Source organism: Monodelphis domestica, chromosome 7, assembly GCF_027887165.1.
Source record: "Monodelphis domestica isolate mMonDom1 chromosome 7, mMonDom1.pri, whole genome shotgun sequence".
Taxonomy (NCBI): Eukaryota; Metazoa; Chordata; class Mammalia; order Didelphimorphia; family Didelphidae; genus Monodelphis; species Monodelphis domestica.
The window spans coordinates 77472182-77491381 of NC_077233.1; the positions used below are offsets into that span (position 1 = coordinate 77472182).

Below are 19200 nucleotides of genomic sequence, written 5' to 3' on the forward strand. Positions count from 1 at the left end.
AAATACTGCACACAAAGTCATGTTCTATTTGGCTTTTTTTTTCCTAGCTAAAATTCAACCACCCAAGTTTCTTATTGCTGATAAACTTGTCTCTGGGAAATCAATGCATTGTTTCCTTATGTCAACTCAAGTTGAATTCAGATCAATCTGATGTCACATGGAAGTAAATTTTCATTTCCCCTAAGTTTTCCCCAAACTTGAAATTTGCATGTTTTATTTCTTTTTTGCTGAAAAAGAAGTCATTTTGGTGTTTTCGTTGGGAGAAGATAGGGAAAGAAGTCTTCAGGGGGAAGGAACTGTGCTTTGTGTAAAGGAGAGTTCTTATACTGTGAGACTATGATCAGTTGGTTGATTCCGACAAACATTTTCTCAACACGTTATGGCTGTGTTTAGGCACTATCTTGGGCACTCTGAGAAAGACCTACAATTTACTGGATGTTGTATAGTAGGAGAAGCTAACAATGGCTACAGAATATAAAGAAGAAACTCCAAGTCTAAATCCACATAATTCTGCTAAAAAATCCACATCAGGATTTAAAGGAAAATACTATCTCAAGAAACTAACAGAATGAAAAAGACCTTTCCATTTTTTAATTTTCTATTGACATTTTAACAAAATGATCTGAGTGATAATAAATTCATGGGAAAAGTCATAAATAATAATGTGAAGTTCTTCCTCTGATATTTTAGTCAATACTTATTAAAAAGCTTACAATATGGTAGACACTGGAAGTACAAAGAAAAGCAGAAAGGGTCCCTGCCCTCTGGGAGTTTACAGTTCAGTGGGGGAGCCATGAACTGCTTTATTACTGTTAAAGAGTAAGCAGTAATCTCCATTCTACAATGAGAAATAGATTCAGCTTAGAAAGTGTCAGTAGAAAACAAATGCATGTGTATATCCTGTCAATTTTGACTGTTTTGTTTAGATCAACGCAAAGTAAAATTATCTTACTATTCTACTAGGACTCTACTTCAGGGATATTTAATTTTATTCAGTAAACTCAAAGACTCTAGGGAAAGAAGAGGGAAGAGGAAGAACAATGGAGAGACAGGAAGAAACAAAATACAAGCAACTGAGACATGAAAAGAGAGAGAGACCCAAAATAAGTGTATGGCCTTTAATACTGGGCGCCCAGGAATCTCACACTCCCATTCTAGCTCCCTTCCTATTCAGAACTGGTTTTAAATTCAGTAAGTGTTCTGCAATATTCTCCCCTCCTCTATTCCCTTCCTCTCTCTATCTTAGAGAACTAAGAGAACTGCAAAGAGCTAGAAATCTCTAATCTCCCTGACTAGTTTTTGTTTCCAAGATCAAAGCCTGGACAATTTTTCCTTATGTTCCTTTCATCTCTTTGAAAGCATGGGTCCGTCAAATAGCATTTACTCAGCAATTTGCTAGGGAGAGTGTCAAATACCGAGGATATAAGAATGGCAAAACAACAACAACAGCAACAAACAACAGTCATTTCTCTCAAGGAGCTCAAAACAGACCAAAGAAACTTCCGTTGGTATTGAGCGTGCGAACTGCTTGAAACTGCATTTCCCTGCAACACCTTACTAGGCTAGGCTAGCCTCATTCTGCTATTGTCAAAATAGAGCTTGATCCAATGTATGCACATTTGTGGGACTGAGAATTTCCCTAGTGTAGAGCCTGGCACTGTCAGAAGCTGAAACTGGAACTCAGGGCAATGTTTCTCACTACTTTCTTTAGACTTCTGCTTACTCTCTTCCTCATCCATGAACTGTTATTTTCCTCATGTAATTCTATTAAAAATATTCACCTTGCAATTAAAATAAGTTCTTTTTTAACAGTTTAACACGCATTATCACACAGTTTGAATTATGGGATATTTTTAAAAAGAAATGCACTCTCCATCCTGTTTTGTTGCCCAGTCCCTAAGTACACTGTCTTCCATGCCCAGAAAGGTTTTCTGTCTCTATCTTCTCATGCTAAATAGCTTTCTCTTCTTTCAAGTCCTTTTGCTTTCAAGAAGCCTTCTCTAATCACCACCCTACCTGCAAAACACAGCTACAAGTGGTCTCTCCTTAACTCTCAATTTTGTGATGAAATCTCTCATTTTAATATTTTAATTTTTGTCCATTATCGCTATATTTAACTTATTAGTCCTCAAGAGCATTTACTCCCTGAAGCCTGTCTATTTCATGTTTCTTCATTCTCAATTAATAAATCAATAAATATTTATTAAGTACCTACTATGTGCCAGGCGCTGTGCTGAGCCCTGACTGAGTATACAAAAATAGGCCAAAGAAAATCCCTAACCTAAACGTGATCACAACCTAATGATTGATAACTCCAGGAAAAAAGGCTTCTCACATGGTAAGCTTAGTGTTTGCTAAAGTGAACTAAACTAAAATGTAGCATTATAGTGTTCACTATACCATAAAAATTATTGTCTAGTGGAGGTTCAGCCCAGTTTGTTATAATAACCGACAGAGATCACTTATAATTATTTCATTCATTTTTGAGAATTGCAATGTTTACAGGATGTAATCCCAATCAGAGAACTTCTGTTAGGTTCTAGATACTTGAAAGCTAGCCTGCAGGACACAATGGCCTGGGAGTTGGAAAGAACGAAGTTCAAATCCTACCATACTCATTTTTCCCTGGGAAAGCTATTTCTCCTCTCTAATATGAATTTTCTTATGGAAAATAGTGTTAAACATCCTGTGCTACTTCTTTTATGGGGTTGTTGTGGGGATAAAATAAAGAAAACTTATCTAAAGGCTTTGCAAATCTTGATGCACTATACATTTATATATAATTTGTTATAATTCTTTGAGAGTCAACTAATTGATACTCTCCTTTGACATAACATGATGCATTTGAATGGAGTTTGGAAAAATTTCCAATCCTCTGCAGATAACAACAGTAACATCATATTATACTTAAGGTATCTTTGAACCCAGGATTTTTCAATAAAATCTCATTATTTTTGTAGCTAAGCAAGTTTTTCCTTCCTTATTGTAGTGGTAAATTTTTTTCCCACAGATCTCCCACAACACCGAATTATTCTATATTTCTGAAGGAAAGAAAGGATTTAATGGTATCTTGAAAAGAAATCCATATCAATTTTCATGACAATTTGGTCAAAAGGTTCTTAGAACACACAAAACCATGTAGTCCTTCTGTTTAATTTCAGATTCTTTTGAATTTTCAGATAGCTCCTTGTCTTCACATTTTTACTCTTATTTTGCAAAGCATTACTAACTAGTAGGAAAAGTGATGGAAAACAAGGATTGAACTGAAAAGTAAGGAATTCTGTTTTGCTGGTCAGATTTTCTTTTCATGTTGAAACGAAGAATTGAAAAGTGGAAATAGGTTATTCTGACATTACAATTTACCACTTGGCTTTCTTCTAGAGGGCATACAATTTAAACATATAATTGTGCATTGGCTTAAAAAAAAGAACAACTCTCACCTTCTATCTTAGAATCAATATTGTGTATTGGTTCCAAGGCAGAAGAGTGGTAAAGGCTAGGCAATGGGGTTTAAATGACTTGTCCAGGGTCATGCAGCCAGGAAGTGTCTGAGGTCAAATTTGAATCCAGAGCCTCCCATCTCTAGGCCTGAGTTTCAATCCACTGAGCCACATAGATACTTCCTGCGTTGGCTTTAAAAAATTTTTCCATGAGTGTGAAATGCTATGTTAGAGGATTAGAAGGAATTTCTAAAACTTTCTGGAAGTATGGCTCAAAGCCATTGTTTAAATGACTTTTTGGTAAAGAAGAGTCTGATAATGGCCAAATGATGATCTCTTTTAAAGTGAACTGGAGAGAGATGACTCACAGATTGAAGTTTCCAGAAAAGAAACAAAGCTTTAGAAATCTTTACAAAATGGCTCCACTGGAATGGTGAATATCACAGTATTACAAAGAGTAGAGAACTCAAGTCAGTACGACCTGGTGTGAATTTCCATATTTGACACTAGTTTCAGGAATACCAGCAGGTCACTATACCTGACTTTGCCTCAGTTTATCCTCTATGATATGGAAAAAAAACAATAAATTTATTATTTTACCAGTTTGTGATGAGGATAAACTGGAATACTAGATTCAAAGTACTTTGCAAATGAAAAAATGTATTAAAATGTCAGCTATTTTTAATGGTTCTACTTCCTCCACTTTTTTCTAGATAACTTAAGTCACTTGGGATACATCAATTTTAGTATTGCTTCACTCAACAACAAATATTGACACATGCCTAGTAATTTCCCCAAATTCATATTATTTTTCTACTATTCTGCCTATCAATTTAATCAAGGTAGAAGTCATTTTTTTTCTATTTTCCTACTGAATTTAAAAGGAACTATACACATGCACAAGAGTTATAAATACTACAGGAAAAGAAAACCAAATCTTCTAGGAGGAGCCATACAGACTTAGAATATGTCCTTTCAAATACTTTCTTGCCAAATAAGTAATGATTTATGTAAGATAACCAAAAAGTAGAGTGATTACATGCATCTGGCTACCTGTATGACAGATAACAAGAAGCACTCCCTGGACATTTGCTTTCCAAGGCTCTTATTTAAAAGGGATAACCAAACAACATTCATAAAGGTATTGTGTCCTACAAAGTAAAATGCTAGCACCAAGAATACAACACATCATTTTTCATTCTTTGTAGGAAAGATTTCATATGATAAAGGGATTTTCATATGACAATGGAAACTACAAAATAAAAAATGCACACAGGTTCAGAAAACACAAAGAAATTGTTAATTACAATTAATCCAATCATAGGCTCTTAAGATCCATTAAGATTATTTTTTAATGTCCCTGAAAATTTTTTAAAAATTTACTGGTTTATATGAACACGATCAAATCTTACACTTAGTAGGGAGCATTATTTTAAAAATCAGAACTGGGAAAGTGAACATTTCATACATAAATACATTCATTTACATAAAAATCTGCACACAAATAAGCATTTTTGTTAGTGATAATTACTGAGTTTCCAATGAGTCCACTGTGGTAGAAACTATAAGATTTATATAATACAGTTGGAAATTGTTCCTGATCTCTAGTTTACAACTAGTGGTAAGACATGAAATTGACTGAGTCCCACTGGAATGTAATCAACTCAATTAGATATTATATACAGCTCATGTTTTCCACAACCTTTTTGGACAAAAGGAGTCCAAACCAATTATTTCATCAGTAGAGACCTCCAGGTATGGAAACTCTCTACCCATAAAGATCTGCAGATTTTTACCATATATTCTTATGAGAGTTGCACCAAGAAGTTAAGTGGCTTGCTCATGCTAACACAACTAGTATATATTAGAGACAGGACTTCGATCTAGGGCTTCCTGAAACTAAGGCTGGCTATCTACTTAAATAAACTACAGTTTCTCATCTCCTCTAACTATGAAAAACCAAACTAAATACAAGATCTCGGGACAACATGATAAATTCCTAAACAAAATAAACAGACTTCATAATAGGAAAAGAGTTTTTGAGATCTAAGCTTCATTTTATAAACTAAAAGTGAGAGAGGTTGAGGTTTGTCCAAAGTTTTCACAGGCAGGGGCATAGTTGGGACTAGAACCCATCTTTCTTGAGCCCTAGTCCTATGCACTTTCTACTACAAACACTACAAAGTATTTCCCACTTTCCAGCTATCCATGTTAACCTCTGACTGTCCTCCTAGCTTCCCAGCTAAATGCCAAGTTGCTTTAACATTAGATGACCTGAACTAGCCTTAAATGGTGATGCCTCCTTAAACCTGAGGGCATGGGAATCTGAAAGAAGTCTAGAGCTAGAGAAAAACATTTTGTACTCTCCAGTATTGTATATAATTCTTCCTTCCATTGGTAAAAACTACATAACGTTGATTGTAACAGAAGAGGTAAATGTATAAGCAATTTGCAACATATCCAAATATATTTGATACACATGGAAGACTGGAAGTTATGGATCAGACAATGAGAATTGGGAGGTAAGAAAGCTATACTGTATTATAACAAAGTGCTACCTAGGAATACTGGTTGTTGAGCTAAATACTTTTTACACAAACTATACACTTTTATAACTGGCTACCCTTTATATTTAACAGCAACAGGAAAAATCTGGACTAATGGCATTTTTGTTTCTTTCTTTTTTCACACTCTTACCTTTCTTATTATGATTCTAAGACAGAAAAGTGGCAAGGGCTAGTCAAGCAGGGTTAAATGACTTGCCCAGGGTCCAACAGCAAGGATGTATCTGAGACCAAAATTTAACCCAGGTCCTACCAACTCCAGGTCTGGTATTCTATCCACTGTACTACCTGGCTGGCTTATTTTGTAAGAGATATTTTTGTCCTGTGAACTGCTGCTTCAAAATTGTAGTACTTCGATCACATTCTAACAGTGGGACACTAATAATGTACCCTGTTCTCCTAAACTCTGGAAAGTTCTTTATGAAATAAAAGCAATCTTAAATTATGTTTTTTATGAAGTAAAGATCTAGGGGCAGCTGGGTAGTTCAGTGGATTGAGAGTCAGGCCTAGAGACAAGAGGTCCTAGGTTCAAATGTGGCCCCAGACACTGTGTGACCCTGGGCAAGTCACTTAACCCTCATTGCCTAGCTCTTACCACTCTTCTGCCTTGGAACCACTACACAGTATTGATTACAAGATGGAAGGTAAGGGTTTAAAAAAAAAGAAGTAAATATCTGACAACTAAAGGGTTACTGTAACTCTTCTCATAATAATAACTAGCATTTATATAGCATTTTAAGTTTTAATTTTATCCTTAACCACCTTGGGAGGCAGGTGCTATTGTTATTCCTCTTTTACATCTTTGGAAATTGAGCAGAACATTAAGAGACTTGACCAGGGTCATAGAGCTAATAAGTGTCTGAGTCTGGATGTGTGAGTGATTTCAGGTCTAGCACTGTTCATCGTGCCAACTAGTTGCCTTGAAATCAAGCAACCTAAATTAGGGTCCACTGTGGGTCTTGGATGTTTACAAAGTTCATATTGGCAGTTTAATTCCAAATCCTTACTTCATTCGACATTATGGGGAAATCGCAAACTAGTTGGAATGTTTCAAAGACATATACACCAGAAGAGCTCCACATAATAGTCTTTATTTGTACTACTATTTCAAACAAAACTGAGCTCAAGAAGCTCTTCAATCCTGCCTTTAAGTCATGAAGAAGTTAGATGCAGACTTGGTTGGAAACAAAATCTAGGAGGTTTGGCCAGTTAGGATCCTGCTGCTTCATAAAAATAACTATGTAGGTTCTCCTAGGAGCTAAATTCCAGATATGACTGGAATGGCTGGGATCTTTTCCTTTATGCATCAGAACTCCCTCTTTTCCATCAGAGAGCACACAGTAAGAAAGCACCTTTTGTTCCAGTCCTACAAATGGATTACTTTATATCCATTAAATAATTTTAATTTAGTAATTTGCAATGTTAGATTTTCATTTTCTCTACCATGGCAAAACAAATTTTCTTTTATAAAAAATGTTATGCTTTGTTAATAAGTATGATCAAATCCCATTTGACTCAGGTAAGCTTTATGTTATACAACCCCATATTGAATGGGGGAAGCACTTAAAGAAAAGTACCAGAAATTTCCAAACCAGTTTAATAAGAAAATAGTAATTAAGTGTTCATTCTCTCAACAAGCCAGGGATGATTAACTTTATTATTATAAAAAGTGGATTTCACAATTTTTATCAATATGTTTCTACTTTGAGACTTTTAATTCCACTTTAATTTCCTCCCCATCACAGAACTCACCACGAATACTAAGGAAAAGGTCACTTGTTTAGTCTAAAAGTAGGGAATCACACTAGGGGATGGCTGTCTCTCTCTAGTTTCCATTAAAAGCACTGGAGGGAATTTTAGAGTGCTTCAGAAGTAAGTTTAAGAAAGATCAATTCCTCATTTTCATTTCTCCTAAAGATTTCTGAATTCAACATTTTTCCATTAAGTTTTGAGAGGTGGTGTGTTTTCTACTCAGTTTTTCCTCTTCAGTTTTGCCTTTTGAAAAACTAGCTTAATTACATTTATTAACCAAACAAATACAATTAATCAAAATTAAATCAAGATTCAGATCAAACATTGCTGTGATAGAAGTGATCAGTTTTTCCCCCAGCATTTCAAACTCTGAGTACATACCCTAAATCCAGATTTCCACATTGAGTCCTCTAAATAGTACCGACCAGATACATGTCAGTTCTACAAAGATGTCATTTCACTTTACTGAACTCTTAGTGGTCCAAATATCCACTCTAAAAGTAGCAAGGACAACCAGAAAAATGGAATTTCTTCAGATCCTGTGCCACATAGTATAAGTGACTGATTCCCACATTTATGATTGTGATTATGTATTATGATTAGAGCAGACTTTCATAAAAAAGGAGACTACAAATAATCAGATTTCCTGTTAGAAAGTGAAGGGATCCCTAAAGAAAAATGAACCTTTGCACACTTGAATGAGGAACAATGAAGAATGGGCATTTCCCTAATGAGGGCCTCACTTTGGCAATTCATTAAACTCTGCAACTCTGCAAACCTGTGGCCACCTCTCTATTAGGTATCAGAAGGTGGGGCGAGGGGACAACCAGAAGGCACCAGGCGAAAACGAAATATAATGATATACTCCATCATGCTAAAGCTATTCCTCTACCAAGTCGAATCTACTGACACGAGGCAGACATGTGCAAATGAAGACACTCTGTGAGTGAAGCAACCCCATTCCTAGAATGTTATACCAAGAAAAAAAGAAAAGGAGTATCTACCATAGCAAAGAAACAGTGCCGCACTCACCAGCGAGATGTGCACCTAACAGAGTTCAGGGGAAACTCTTTCTCTCATGACTTCAGATCTTCAAAGATTTGGAAATGGAGATCGACCTAAGGTGCATATTCAAACTCATGACTAACATATCTCAGAGAGGAGAACAGCATCAAATACCACCTGCCAGAGACACCTCCTCAAGTTTCCACTGATGTCTTCCCATTCCGCTCTAGTAAAGAAGAGTGTGGACCAATTTGCCATACAGTAATAGCTTGTACTTATAAAAAAGACAAGGAGAAAAAATGGACTTCTTGGGAGGCTTAGCAAAGCACCATTACTTTACTGATGAGCACACAATATTCCCCAGACACTGGACAAGTAAGAACAGTTCTGGGTTAAAAAATTGTCATGAATACCGATGAGACAAGACTTTTATCACAATGGGTTCAAAAAAACTATTTGGAGTCTAATTCATTGCATCTGAGAACCAAGTATTTTCATCAGTCAGGAAGTTCAGGAAAGGTAAAAGCAAAATTTGGTAATGCTAAACCACCATCACCAGGGACCATGCATGGATAAAATGGAAAAACTTCAGGTCTTGTGTTCTCCACTTTTCCAAGAGGTGATTCACAACATCCTTTCGTTGATGTGACCCATAGAGAGACTGCTACCCATTTAAGACAGTTTTTTTAAAGTAGACCAAAAAGTAGCCAAGTTCCCTTGTTCCCTAGGTGCTATTCAGAAGATACAATGAGAAAAGATTTGCCCATCTATTTCCTTAAACCTCACTTTGTAAAGGGCACAGAATTGTAAATTCATTTCCCCCATGCATTTCACTTATAATAAACTGCATTTCATTTCAAGTAGTTCAAATTTCTTATGCCGAATATTTGCCAGATCAAAAGAGGACAAATTTCAAATATTATATAACAGATAATGAATGGTATGGCACACTGACAGTCTAGAGTTCTGAGTCTATTTTACCAGAAACTGCTATTCCCCTTTTACAGGAGAGTGAACTAAGGTGCAAAGTGATTGATTTTTGAAGAGGAGTCACAAGAAGGTTGAGGTTAAAAGACAAATCTATTTTTTTTTCCTAAATTTACCAAATAGGAGAGTAAACACACACATACACACACACACACACACACACACACACACACACACACACAAATAACAACAACAAAACTGAGTCATTCAACAAAATTGTGAAGCCAGTGTTTTGACAACCTAAACCAATGGCAGGGATCTCAATTTTCATCTAGATGTCCAGGTTTCACTTCTTTTAGCTTTTATATATGTCATAACCTACCTTTTGTCACCATTTAGAAATACTATAAAGACCCCAATAAAATGTTTGATCATTGCCTATTTCTATTTTCTTGGAGATGTGAGCCTAAAAAATTTCCAATTTTTCTCTATAACCTACCAACACATCTGAGTTTTAATTCCAAAAATTTAAAAACAAACCAACCTGATATTAACATCTTTGCTTGGCCTATCTATATCTCAGTTTTCTAATTGTGAAATAATATGATCAGAGAGTCATCATATTACACAAAATAATTAATTTTAAGTGGCTATAAAACTTCCCTGAGAATATAAAGTTTTATGTACATTCTGAAGAACAGTTAGTTATATCATCCCAGAACAGGTGTATGATACAAATCTCTTCAATGGTATACTAGAAACAGGCTAGAATTCTAAAAAATCCTTTCATTTTTCTCTTTCTGAGGAAATGTGCCTTAACAAAGTGGGCCTAAAAGTGACTTAGTGTGGCTCCTTTATGAACTGGGTAAAGCTGTATCAATTTCATTTAGAATTTATGCAACAAAAAAGTCAGGAATGCTATTTAAAACTATGTTGTTCTTGGGAGTCTTGGCAAAGCACCGTTATTTTACTGGTGAACACATAATATTCCCCAGACACTTGACAAGTAGAACAGTTCTGGGTTAAAAATTTTCATGAGCAAAGCTCATAAATTTCAATGTTTAGTAAGAGAAGGTATGTTAAAACACCTTTTTTCCCATGCCTGCTTAACAAACTAATCTCAATATATCCCCTTCTCTTCAACTGACATTTAAAAAAAATATAGCATTATTAACATTAGGGAGGTGATGTGACAAGTACCCCATCCAAATCAAGAAAAAAATTCAATTTGATCAAAAAAATTTTAAGTTACATGGTAATAAAGTCTTTAATGCATAAAGCAAAACCGAATTGTTTTGGTATTGAATTAGTGAAAAAAGCTGCTGTATTCAGAAGAAATGTTGGATCCTTAAGCCTCTTTTCAATCAAATTACAAATGTTAATCTTGATTTCTAGAAGACATAAATGCTTGGCTAGACAGACCAGCCTTGGTTTAGAACTTCTCAAGAAATTTCTCAAAGGGTCAAATTTAGCCCTTTGGTACCTTCTGTAGTGAACTCGATGATTCTATCCTGCGAAATGATGTTAACTGTTAATCTTGGACAAGAATTATCCCAGAATTCTTCAGATTTGGAGATATGAATCATTATATTCATCAGATATTAAGGCAGTTGATGATTGCCCTTCTGGTCAGCTATAAAACCAGCAGTAAAGTTTACAAGTTGTCCTTTCCCCATATGTTTCAACCATCACCTTGGAACAAGAGTGAATGAACAATAGAAGAGCATCCAACTGGCATAAAATGTTAAAACTTAGTAGATTTCACATAAAATTATCAGATTTGAAACCCATTATTTACATTTTATCAAAAAAGGAAGTATATGTGTTTCTTTGAAATATATTTGGTACACCGTAGCAATTCATTTTATATGTCCATAATATATGTGAAAAATTCATTCTTTGTTCAAATATAATGTTTTATGATGCCAAAATATTATCTAATGGATCTCTGTTCTTGGTATTATGTCACAAATCATTTAATGTTAAAAACTGAGTGGAATAAATAATTCTGTTAAAAAAACAACAACCTGAAATTCCTGCTTTATTATCACTTCAATAAGGTTTCAGAATTCCTATATAAAATTTTTACTCTGTTCTTCAATTTACTCCATTTCTCCTATGGAATATGCACTATTACCTTTATTTCTGAGTTCACTTAATAAAGACACAACAATCCGGAAGAAAGAGCGCCTTTGCCTTACGGTTTTATTTATTTATATTTTTTTGAGGGAGGTGATACATGTGAGTCAAAACTTTACCACTAATATTGATCGTCTGTAAATTTGCCATGTATTTTTCATATATGAAATATTTTCAACAACCCTTTTTTTCTTAATAGAAGTCTATTAACCTAGTGAGAAAAAGTTGTTTTTTTAAAAGCTTCTCAGCTCAGATGGAACCATAACTGGCAAAAGGTAAAAGTAATTGTAAGGATGGTCAAAGCAGAAATGGTGTGCAGTAAGTGCAGTCATTTAATGCCACTCATACGTAAGCTGTTCCAGAAAAGAAAATGGGGCTGACAAAGCCTCTTTATTGGATACCAATACTTGCTCTTGGCCCCATAAAATTTTTACCTGCATATAATCCAAATATCCTAATTTATATCTAAAAAAAACTAAAATTAAAATCACATCTACATAGGATTCCTCAGAAGTTAGTCATAATAACAAGTTTTTTTAAATCTACAAAATAATATTGAAAGTATCCATTTTTTTCTCTATGCATATATATACATACAAATAGCATGATGTATACGTCTATGCATAGACATATATGGTAGCTCATCTTCAATTGGCAAAGAGAAAACACATAGGTAACTTTTAAAAACTTTGATCATGCCTCTTACAGAGCTTAATCTGTCCATCTGTAATCATCTCAAAGAGTATTAAAATGTCTCCTCAAAATTAAGAAAAGAAACTAGTTTTTCTAAGTGACAAGCTAGATGGGCAACTCATTTCTCTTGCCCTCCATTCCCACCATCACCAGCACCCCCTTCCTTTTTTTCTTCCTTCCTTTATTTCTTTTAAGAAAAGCACTTCTTTATATAGAATTGGATCCCACACGACTTTCTTTATGCTAACTGCGCTCTGCTCAGGACTAGCCCGCAGTGTTTCAACCGGCAGCTTGCGGCTACAAGAGCATCTGCCTCTCAGCTAAAAACAACTCCTGTACAAATGGGAACGCTCTCATTTTACAGCACACATTGGTCTGTTCAATCAGTTAATATTTTCTTTACAAGTCATCCCAGACTTTCCTCCCTAGCTACAGAAGTCCTTCCTCTCTCCTGTAAATGAGAATGGAGAAACTTAGACGTGAGCTTCTTAAAAGAACTTAGGAGCGCCAGAAGAGACTGACAAGGTTATTTTCCCCCCCTTACTGCGCCTAGATGTCTTTATTTTATTCGTTTTATTTTACCTCTATGTTTCCGAAGCTATGAATTAACCACTTAAAAGCTGACTTCACTTTTGGAACTTTCAAGAACCACTTCTTTCTATTTCCTGGCCTGTCCCGGGTGCTGCCCAAGTGTCTTTTCTGCTTGGGATAAACTTCTCTAAAGCTGCAAGTAGAATAAAAGGGACTGTCTGGAGTGGCAATATTTACTTGCTATAATGACCTGCTTACTTAGACTTTGTAATCTTTCCAGCTTTCTTTCACAATGACTTCCTGAAATTGCTCAGCTCTCATTGTTCCCTATTTCTTCTTCTTTTTCTGTTCCCCCCCCCCCCTTTTTTTTTTCTCTTTATCTCTCTGTCTCTTTCCTGCGCACTTTGCTGGGACTGGATTGCATATCGTGTAGCGTGTCTGGCTCAAGACTTTGGCGAGCACCCTTCAAAGAAAAAGTCGATTCAACCCCAGGCAGAAGGAAGACCATCCTGAAAGCCTTCCCCCTTCCCCTCAAGACTATTACGCCTCTCAAAACTTGTCCAGCAAATGCAAAGGAATTCAAGTGAATAGCTAGCGCACTTTGGTGTAGCTCTCTGAAAAAGTTACAAACTTTCATGTTGCAAACAGTTCCTCTTTCCTTTATTCTTATTTCTCCATGCAGTTCTCCTAGCGCCCGCCGGCAACCCCCTTACCCATCACCCCCTGGCCAAGCAGAGAGCCTCCAAATGTCTCCAAAAATAGAAATCGTGATGTGCTGCAGAATACATCAGACGACCCCCCTCCAGTGTCCCCAAACACGCGCACACGCTCCCTCCTTCATCTCCGAACCCTAGTCATGCCCTAAAACGAAGCCAGACCCCAAACTCCTAAGGGACAAAACAACAACAATAACAAGAAAACTTTTCTGTAGCGCGAGCGCGCAAACAGGTGTTTTCCCCCACCCCATCAAACCAAAAAGAAAAGAAAGGAAGGAAGGAAGGAAGAAAGGAAGGAAGGAAGGAAGAAAGGAAGGAAGGAAGGAAGAAAGGAAGGAAGGAAGGAAGGAAGGAAAGAAGGGAAAAAACCCAATTAATGACACATGGTAAAAGCGGAGCTCTACGAGAGAGAGCGCTGAACGGGCTGGTGGCACTGACCCTGGCCGCCGAGCGCCCGCCTGCGGGGGAGGCTCCGGAAGCGGCGACGGCGGCGGCGGCGGCGGCGGTGCTGAGCGGTGTACGGTACCTGCTTTGGCCGGGGCTGGCAGAAGACAGCTCTCCCAGTCCTCTCCAGCTCCATGTGCTGCTGCTCCACCTCGCAGCAGAGCCGCGGCGGCAGGAGGCAGCTCCGCTCTCGGTCCCTCCCCTCTCCACTCCACTTCCTCATTCCAATGCAACATCACTGCAGCCCGCGGCCAGCTCCAGGCATTTCGCCACTGCTACTATCCTGCACCTCGCAGCCTTCATTTAAGGACTAGGCAGGCGGCGGCGGCGGCGGCGGCAGCGGCAGCAGCAGCAGCAGCAGCAGCAGCCAGCCCTGGAGGTAGCAGGCTCAGTGATGCTGTCAGAGGACGGCACACCCCTTTCTGCACCGATGGGCCTGGACATTAGAAAATTGCACGGGCATTCTCAGAGCCCCAGTTCTTAACCCTTGGGGTCCCACAGCATCCTCAACTTAGGGACTTTCCTAAGAGAGTGTGTGCCAGCACGTGGGAAGTCGGGATGGCTATTGTGTGTTTACACCAGCTGTATGGTGTATGCCTAGGTATATACGTATACAGATATAATAATATGAATATATATATATATTTTTTTTTTGAGAGAAAGGTATTTATCACCACTTGCTTGTGCCCTCACACAATGACCTGTTTACTAAAAAGTAACAGTTGGAATGAAGACACTGGTACAGTCTTTAGATATTTCCCATATTTTAGCAGCAGTCCAAGATGCTGAATTTTTCCCCAAGCCAAAGAGGGGCCACTTGGAATTTCTTTTCTTCTCAGTTCGGGCTGAGGCCTCAAAGTTCAAATGATGAGAGGAGTCTTACATAGATGGGCGTGTGGAAAAGTGTGTGTGAAAGACACATGTGTATGGAAGATTCCTAACAGCCAATGGAATATCACTTCTCTTGTCTCCCTCCCACCACTAAGGTAGAAATGAGGGATCCTTCCCCCTTTCCTTTCCCTAACCTTGGTACACAACTTACAGCCCACCCTCCCTGAAGGACTGAACTCATGAATAGGTTCTGCAGACAGCCAATTCATAGTGTGATTTGAGGAGCATAGTGACCCACTAGCCCCTCAAAGTACCCTCACAGTGCCTGAAATTCCACCATCTGTCACTCCATTGAATTGGGGCATTTTGACTCGGGAAACACCTATTAAAATGCATTCATGATAGCTGGGAGATTATGAGCATTCACAAGCCATATAGCAAAGATCAAGTAGATATAATCTAGGACACAAGAAACTTCCAAAAGGATGGGTCAGGACAAGTAAATTTTGATTGATGTAAAGTAGGAGACAGACAAGACCCAATAGTAGAGCTTTGCCTAGAGAGGTCAGATGAGGTCCTTCAATAGGAAGGTAATTGGTAAGGCGCAGCCCTGGATGGTGGTGATGGTGGTGGGGGAAGTGGTTTGAAGACAACCCTAAGTTACTTAACAATTTTACTTTCTGGCATGTGTCTTCCACATACTGTAAGGGATAACCAGAATTTACCTTAATTTCCTTGTGAAGTTTTTTCAATATTTAGTTATCTCCCTCTTAAACAATAAGTGCTGGAAGACAGGATCTTAGTACACTTGTCTTTTAACAGGTGAATAAACTGAGGCAGAGGACCTTGAATGATTTGTGCAAGTTCATAATGCTAATAAGTAGCCATGGTAGAATTCAAACCTAGATCTTGGGACTACTAAAACTAATAAAACCAGTGCTCCAACATCATGCTACCTCTCACTCTAAGAAGTTCCCTGGAAGTAATGGGAGGTTTCAAACTGTTCTGAAAAAAACTTAACATTTTTGTCTGATGTCCCCCACCCAATTACTTATAAATAGTCCGGGAGGGACAACATCCAGCCAGAGTCTAGCTGTCTCTAAAAGTGTCAGTGTTCCAAATAATACCTCAAATTTCTATAATGCTTTAAGGTTTACAAAGCACTTTCCTCAGAATAACCCTTTAAGTTGCTTCAAGTATGTATTATTATCTTCATTAGTAGATGAGAGTTAAGTTTCTCCCTAGGCACCTCTCTTTCCCTCTCAGATCCAAGCCTCAACCCCCAGGGAGTGGGGTGGGAGAGGTAGCACCATCACAAGAGGCATGCTCTTAACATTAGGATTCTCCAATAGCCATTCATCATTTCAGTTTGAGGTGAGATTCCCCTAACTTGTATGGCTCCATTTGTCAGACTTTTGTCATACCTAAGAGGGATGTTTGAGATGTTAAAATAGAATTTATACAGTTATAGTTTAAAAAAAATAGTTTGGCCAGGATCACACACCTGGTGAATATCAAAGGAAAAATGCAAACCTTGGTCTCCTGATCCTAGGTCTCACCAACATGCTATCTGTTTACCATGCTGACTCTCTGAGTCTATAGTGACTCAGATCCATTCTGACTATTGGAAAAATAACTCAGAAATGTATATGCTACTTGCAGTGGACAAATACGTTCTCATCACCATTCAGGGACTTGGTTAACAAAAGATTTCAAGTGGTATCTGGATGACTCCAACTATTTCCTACTAGTATTCAAACATAATGAACCAACATTTCCCAAGTTCAAAATCCTGTTGTATGAAGAGATGTTGAACTGAACTTTCTGGAAGTTGTGAAACAATGGAACAGGTGGGGACAAGAAAAAAAAGATAATTTCAGATTGCTGGATAATTTCACATAAGCATCTTACTGCTGAATAATTTGAGAGTCACTATGTGAAAAGAAAAACATGCTTTCTCCCTTTTATGGGAAAAACATTTTGGGGGAAATGGAAAAATATGGTATGATAATTTTTGGCCACCCTGTACAGATCAAGAGTTACTTTTTTGTGATTTCAAAAATTTAAATGCATATTGTATGCATTTGTGATACATGATATATGATGTACATGCATGCATGTACATGTGGTGACATGATACATGTATTTGTGAGCAAATATGAATGTGAAAAGTATGATTTATTCAGATAATAATGATATTTAAATTCAGTTAAAATATTTTCCACTTGTTACAAATGAAAGCACAAGCCATTGAACCTTACAGAATCCAGTATCTTTTAGTTTTTCTCACTTTATGAGAAGCAGGCAAAAACTTGGGAAGAGAAAGAATCCCAAACATTAAAACAAAGTGATTTGTTATCTTTTCTGAACTTAGTATCCTACATAAAGAAAAAAAAAATCCCAAAATGGCTGATTACAACTTTGGCCACATGTAACTTTGCCTAATTATTCTTATTTCTAAATTGATGCTTCATATTTATCATTTACTAAGATTTTTGAAAGTAAAAGCTTTGCCTGAATTCATGTTGGGTTTTCTCATAAGCACTTGCAAATGGAGACCAAGTTTGTTTTTAAGTTTCAGATGATGTAAGTATCTGAAAAATAAGATGAGTTGGAATAAAAGCCCAAGACTGTTCCAATCTAAGGCTTTGCTACAGAGTTGAAAAAGAGTATGGTAAGTACTATCATAGATTCTGCCCCAAGCATGTGAAGACTTCCCCCAGCAGAATGGGAAAATGAGAACAGTCTATTCACAAAGTCATGAAGGTGGCTCTAGCAGGTTCTGTAGAATTCTTAGAGGTTGATCAGACATTGAAGATCACAAGGCTGTGCAATGCATCCTGGGACATTGCCAGTCACCCTGATTTTTGTCTTGCCTTTGGACTTGGATGGCTTTGGAAAAGAGTCAGACTGACAACTTCGTGAAATTCTGCCTTACCTAAATCCAATTCACCAGCAAATTATTGTTCTTCTAAAATGAAGAAACAACAGCAGTAACAGCAACAATTCTTGGAATGTAATATTAAAGATGTTTTCTATTATTTAGGATTTGAAAATAGTCCTGCCACACCAAGATTTCCCTATTCTGCTTGCAAGGGAAATGCAACAGTGGTACAAATATCACTTACTTTTTACCTTTGAATATTGGGTGCAAGAGATTCATCACATCCTGAAAGGATTGAGTGCAAAAGTTATTCAGAATAAAGTCTTTAGTTAAAATTTCTTTTCTACTTGAAACCAACAATATTTAGATTCTTTTCTCAGAATGAGTTGATCAAATACATAGTTTTTGGTAAGGAATGTTTGAATTATCTGATTTATGTAGTTATTGTCATAGATATTTTCCATAAAAATCTTACATAGTGAAAGTGAAAAAATATTTCTGTGAAAAATTTTGTCCACTTAACAGAAGATTTCCATCATAATATCTCATTGAAAAATCTCCTGATTTGGGCTCTATATGATTATCTCAAGAAAGAACACTCTTTGGTAGGTCCTTCATGATGGAAAGACTGAGAGTAGGTTCAGTAAGGAACTATCCTATAAGACCAGCCTAATAAAATTCAAAGAAACTCAAAACCATCCAGTTGTCTACAAAAAGATTATTATTTTTTTTTTGCTGTACTAAACTAACTATGGCATGGATAAGCATTTGAATGCATCAATCAATGAATCAGTTCCAGTTTTGAATGTATTAATAAACGAACATCTTATATTAAACATTGTATTCATTATTGTAAAAATATATTGATTTTTCTTTGCTTATAACCCACAGTGAGTTAGGGAATGGAGTTGGAAAGAATTGCCTGGGACAAATGGAGTATTCTTCCTTTCTTTAATTTCTTTCTTCTCTGTTCCAGTCGAATAGAGTAAGGAGGAACAGATTAGCTACCCACAAGCCACTGAGCAGAAGGGACATATCACCAATATTTGAAGATAATATATATCTGGGTTTTTTTACATGTGAGTTTGGAACCTCCTGATAGTTGCACACCATACACTGGAAGAAGCAGGAAAGAAATAATGGAATAGAGAGAGAAGCTCTTTTCTTATCACACCTTGTCCTTTAAACAGAATGAGCTCAAATAGAAGAATCAATCTCAATTAGACACATGCTAATGAAATCCCCAAGTAACCTCTATCGTGTTTTGTACATTT

The 19200-nt window shown here is 36.9% G+C and overlaps 1 protein-coding gene across 15 annotated transcripts in view; it reads right to left on the reverse strand.

Annotated features, from left to right (window-relative positions):
- Positions 1–14589, reverse strand: part of IKZF1 (IKAROS family zinc finger 1) — a 127913-nt gene extending 113324 nt beyond the window's left edge. For 12 of the 15 annotated variants that reach the window (XM_056804854.1, XM_056804852.1, XM_056804850.1 and 9 more), the window contains exon 1: positions 14206–14589. In XM_056804854.1, coding sequence (XP_056660832.1) covers positions 14206–14434 — 229 coding nt within the window. In that variant the 5' untranslated portion in view covers positions 14435–14589. The remainder of the gene's footprint in view (positions 1–14205) is intronic. The other 3 variants (XM_056804855.1, XM_007500409.3, XM_007500406.3) reach the window with 1 other exon arrangement.
- Positions 14590–19200: the final 4611 nt, after the last annotated feature.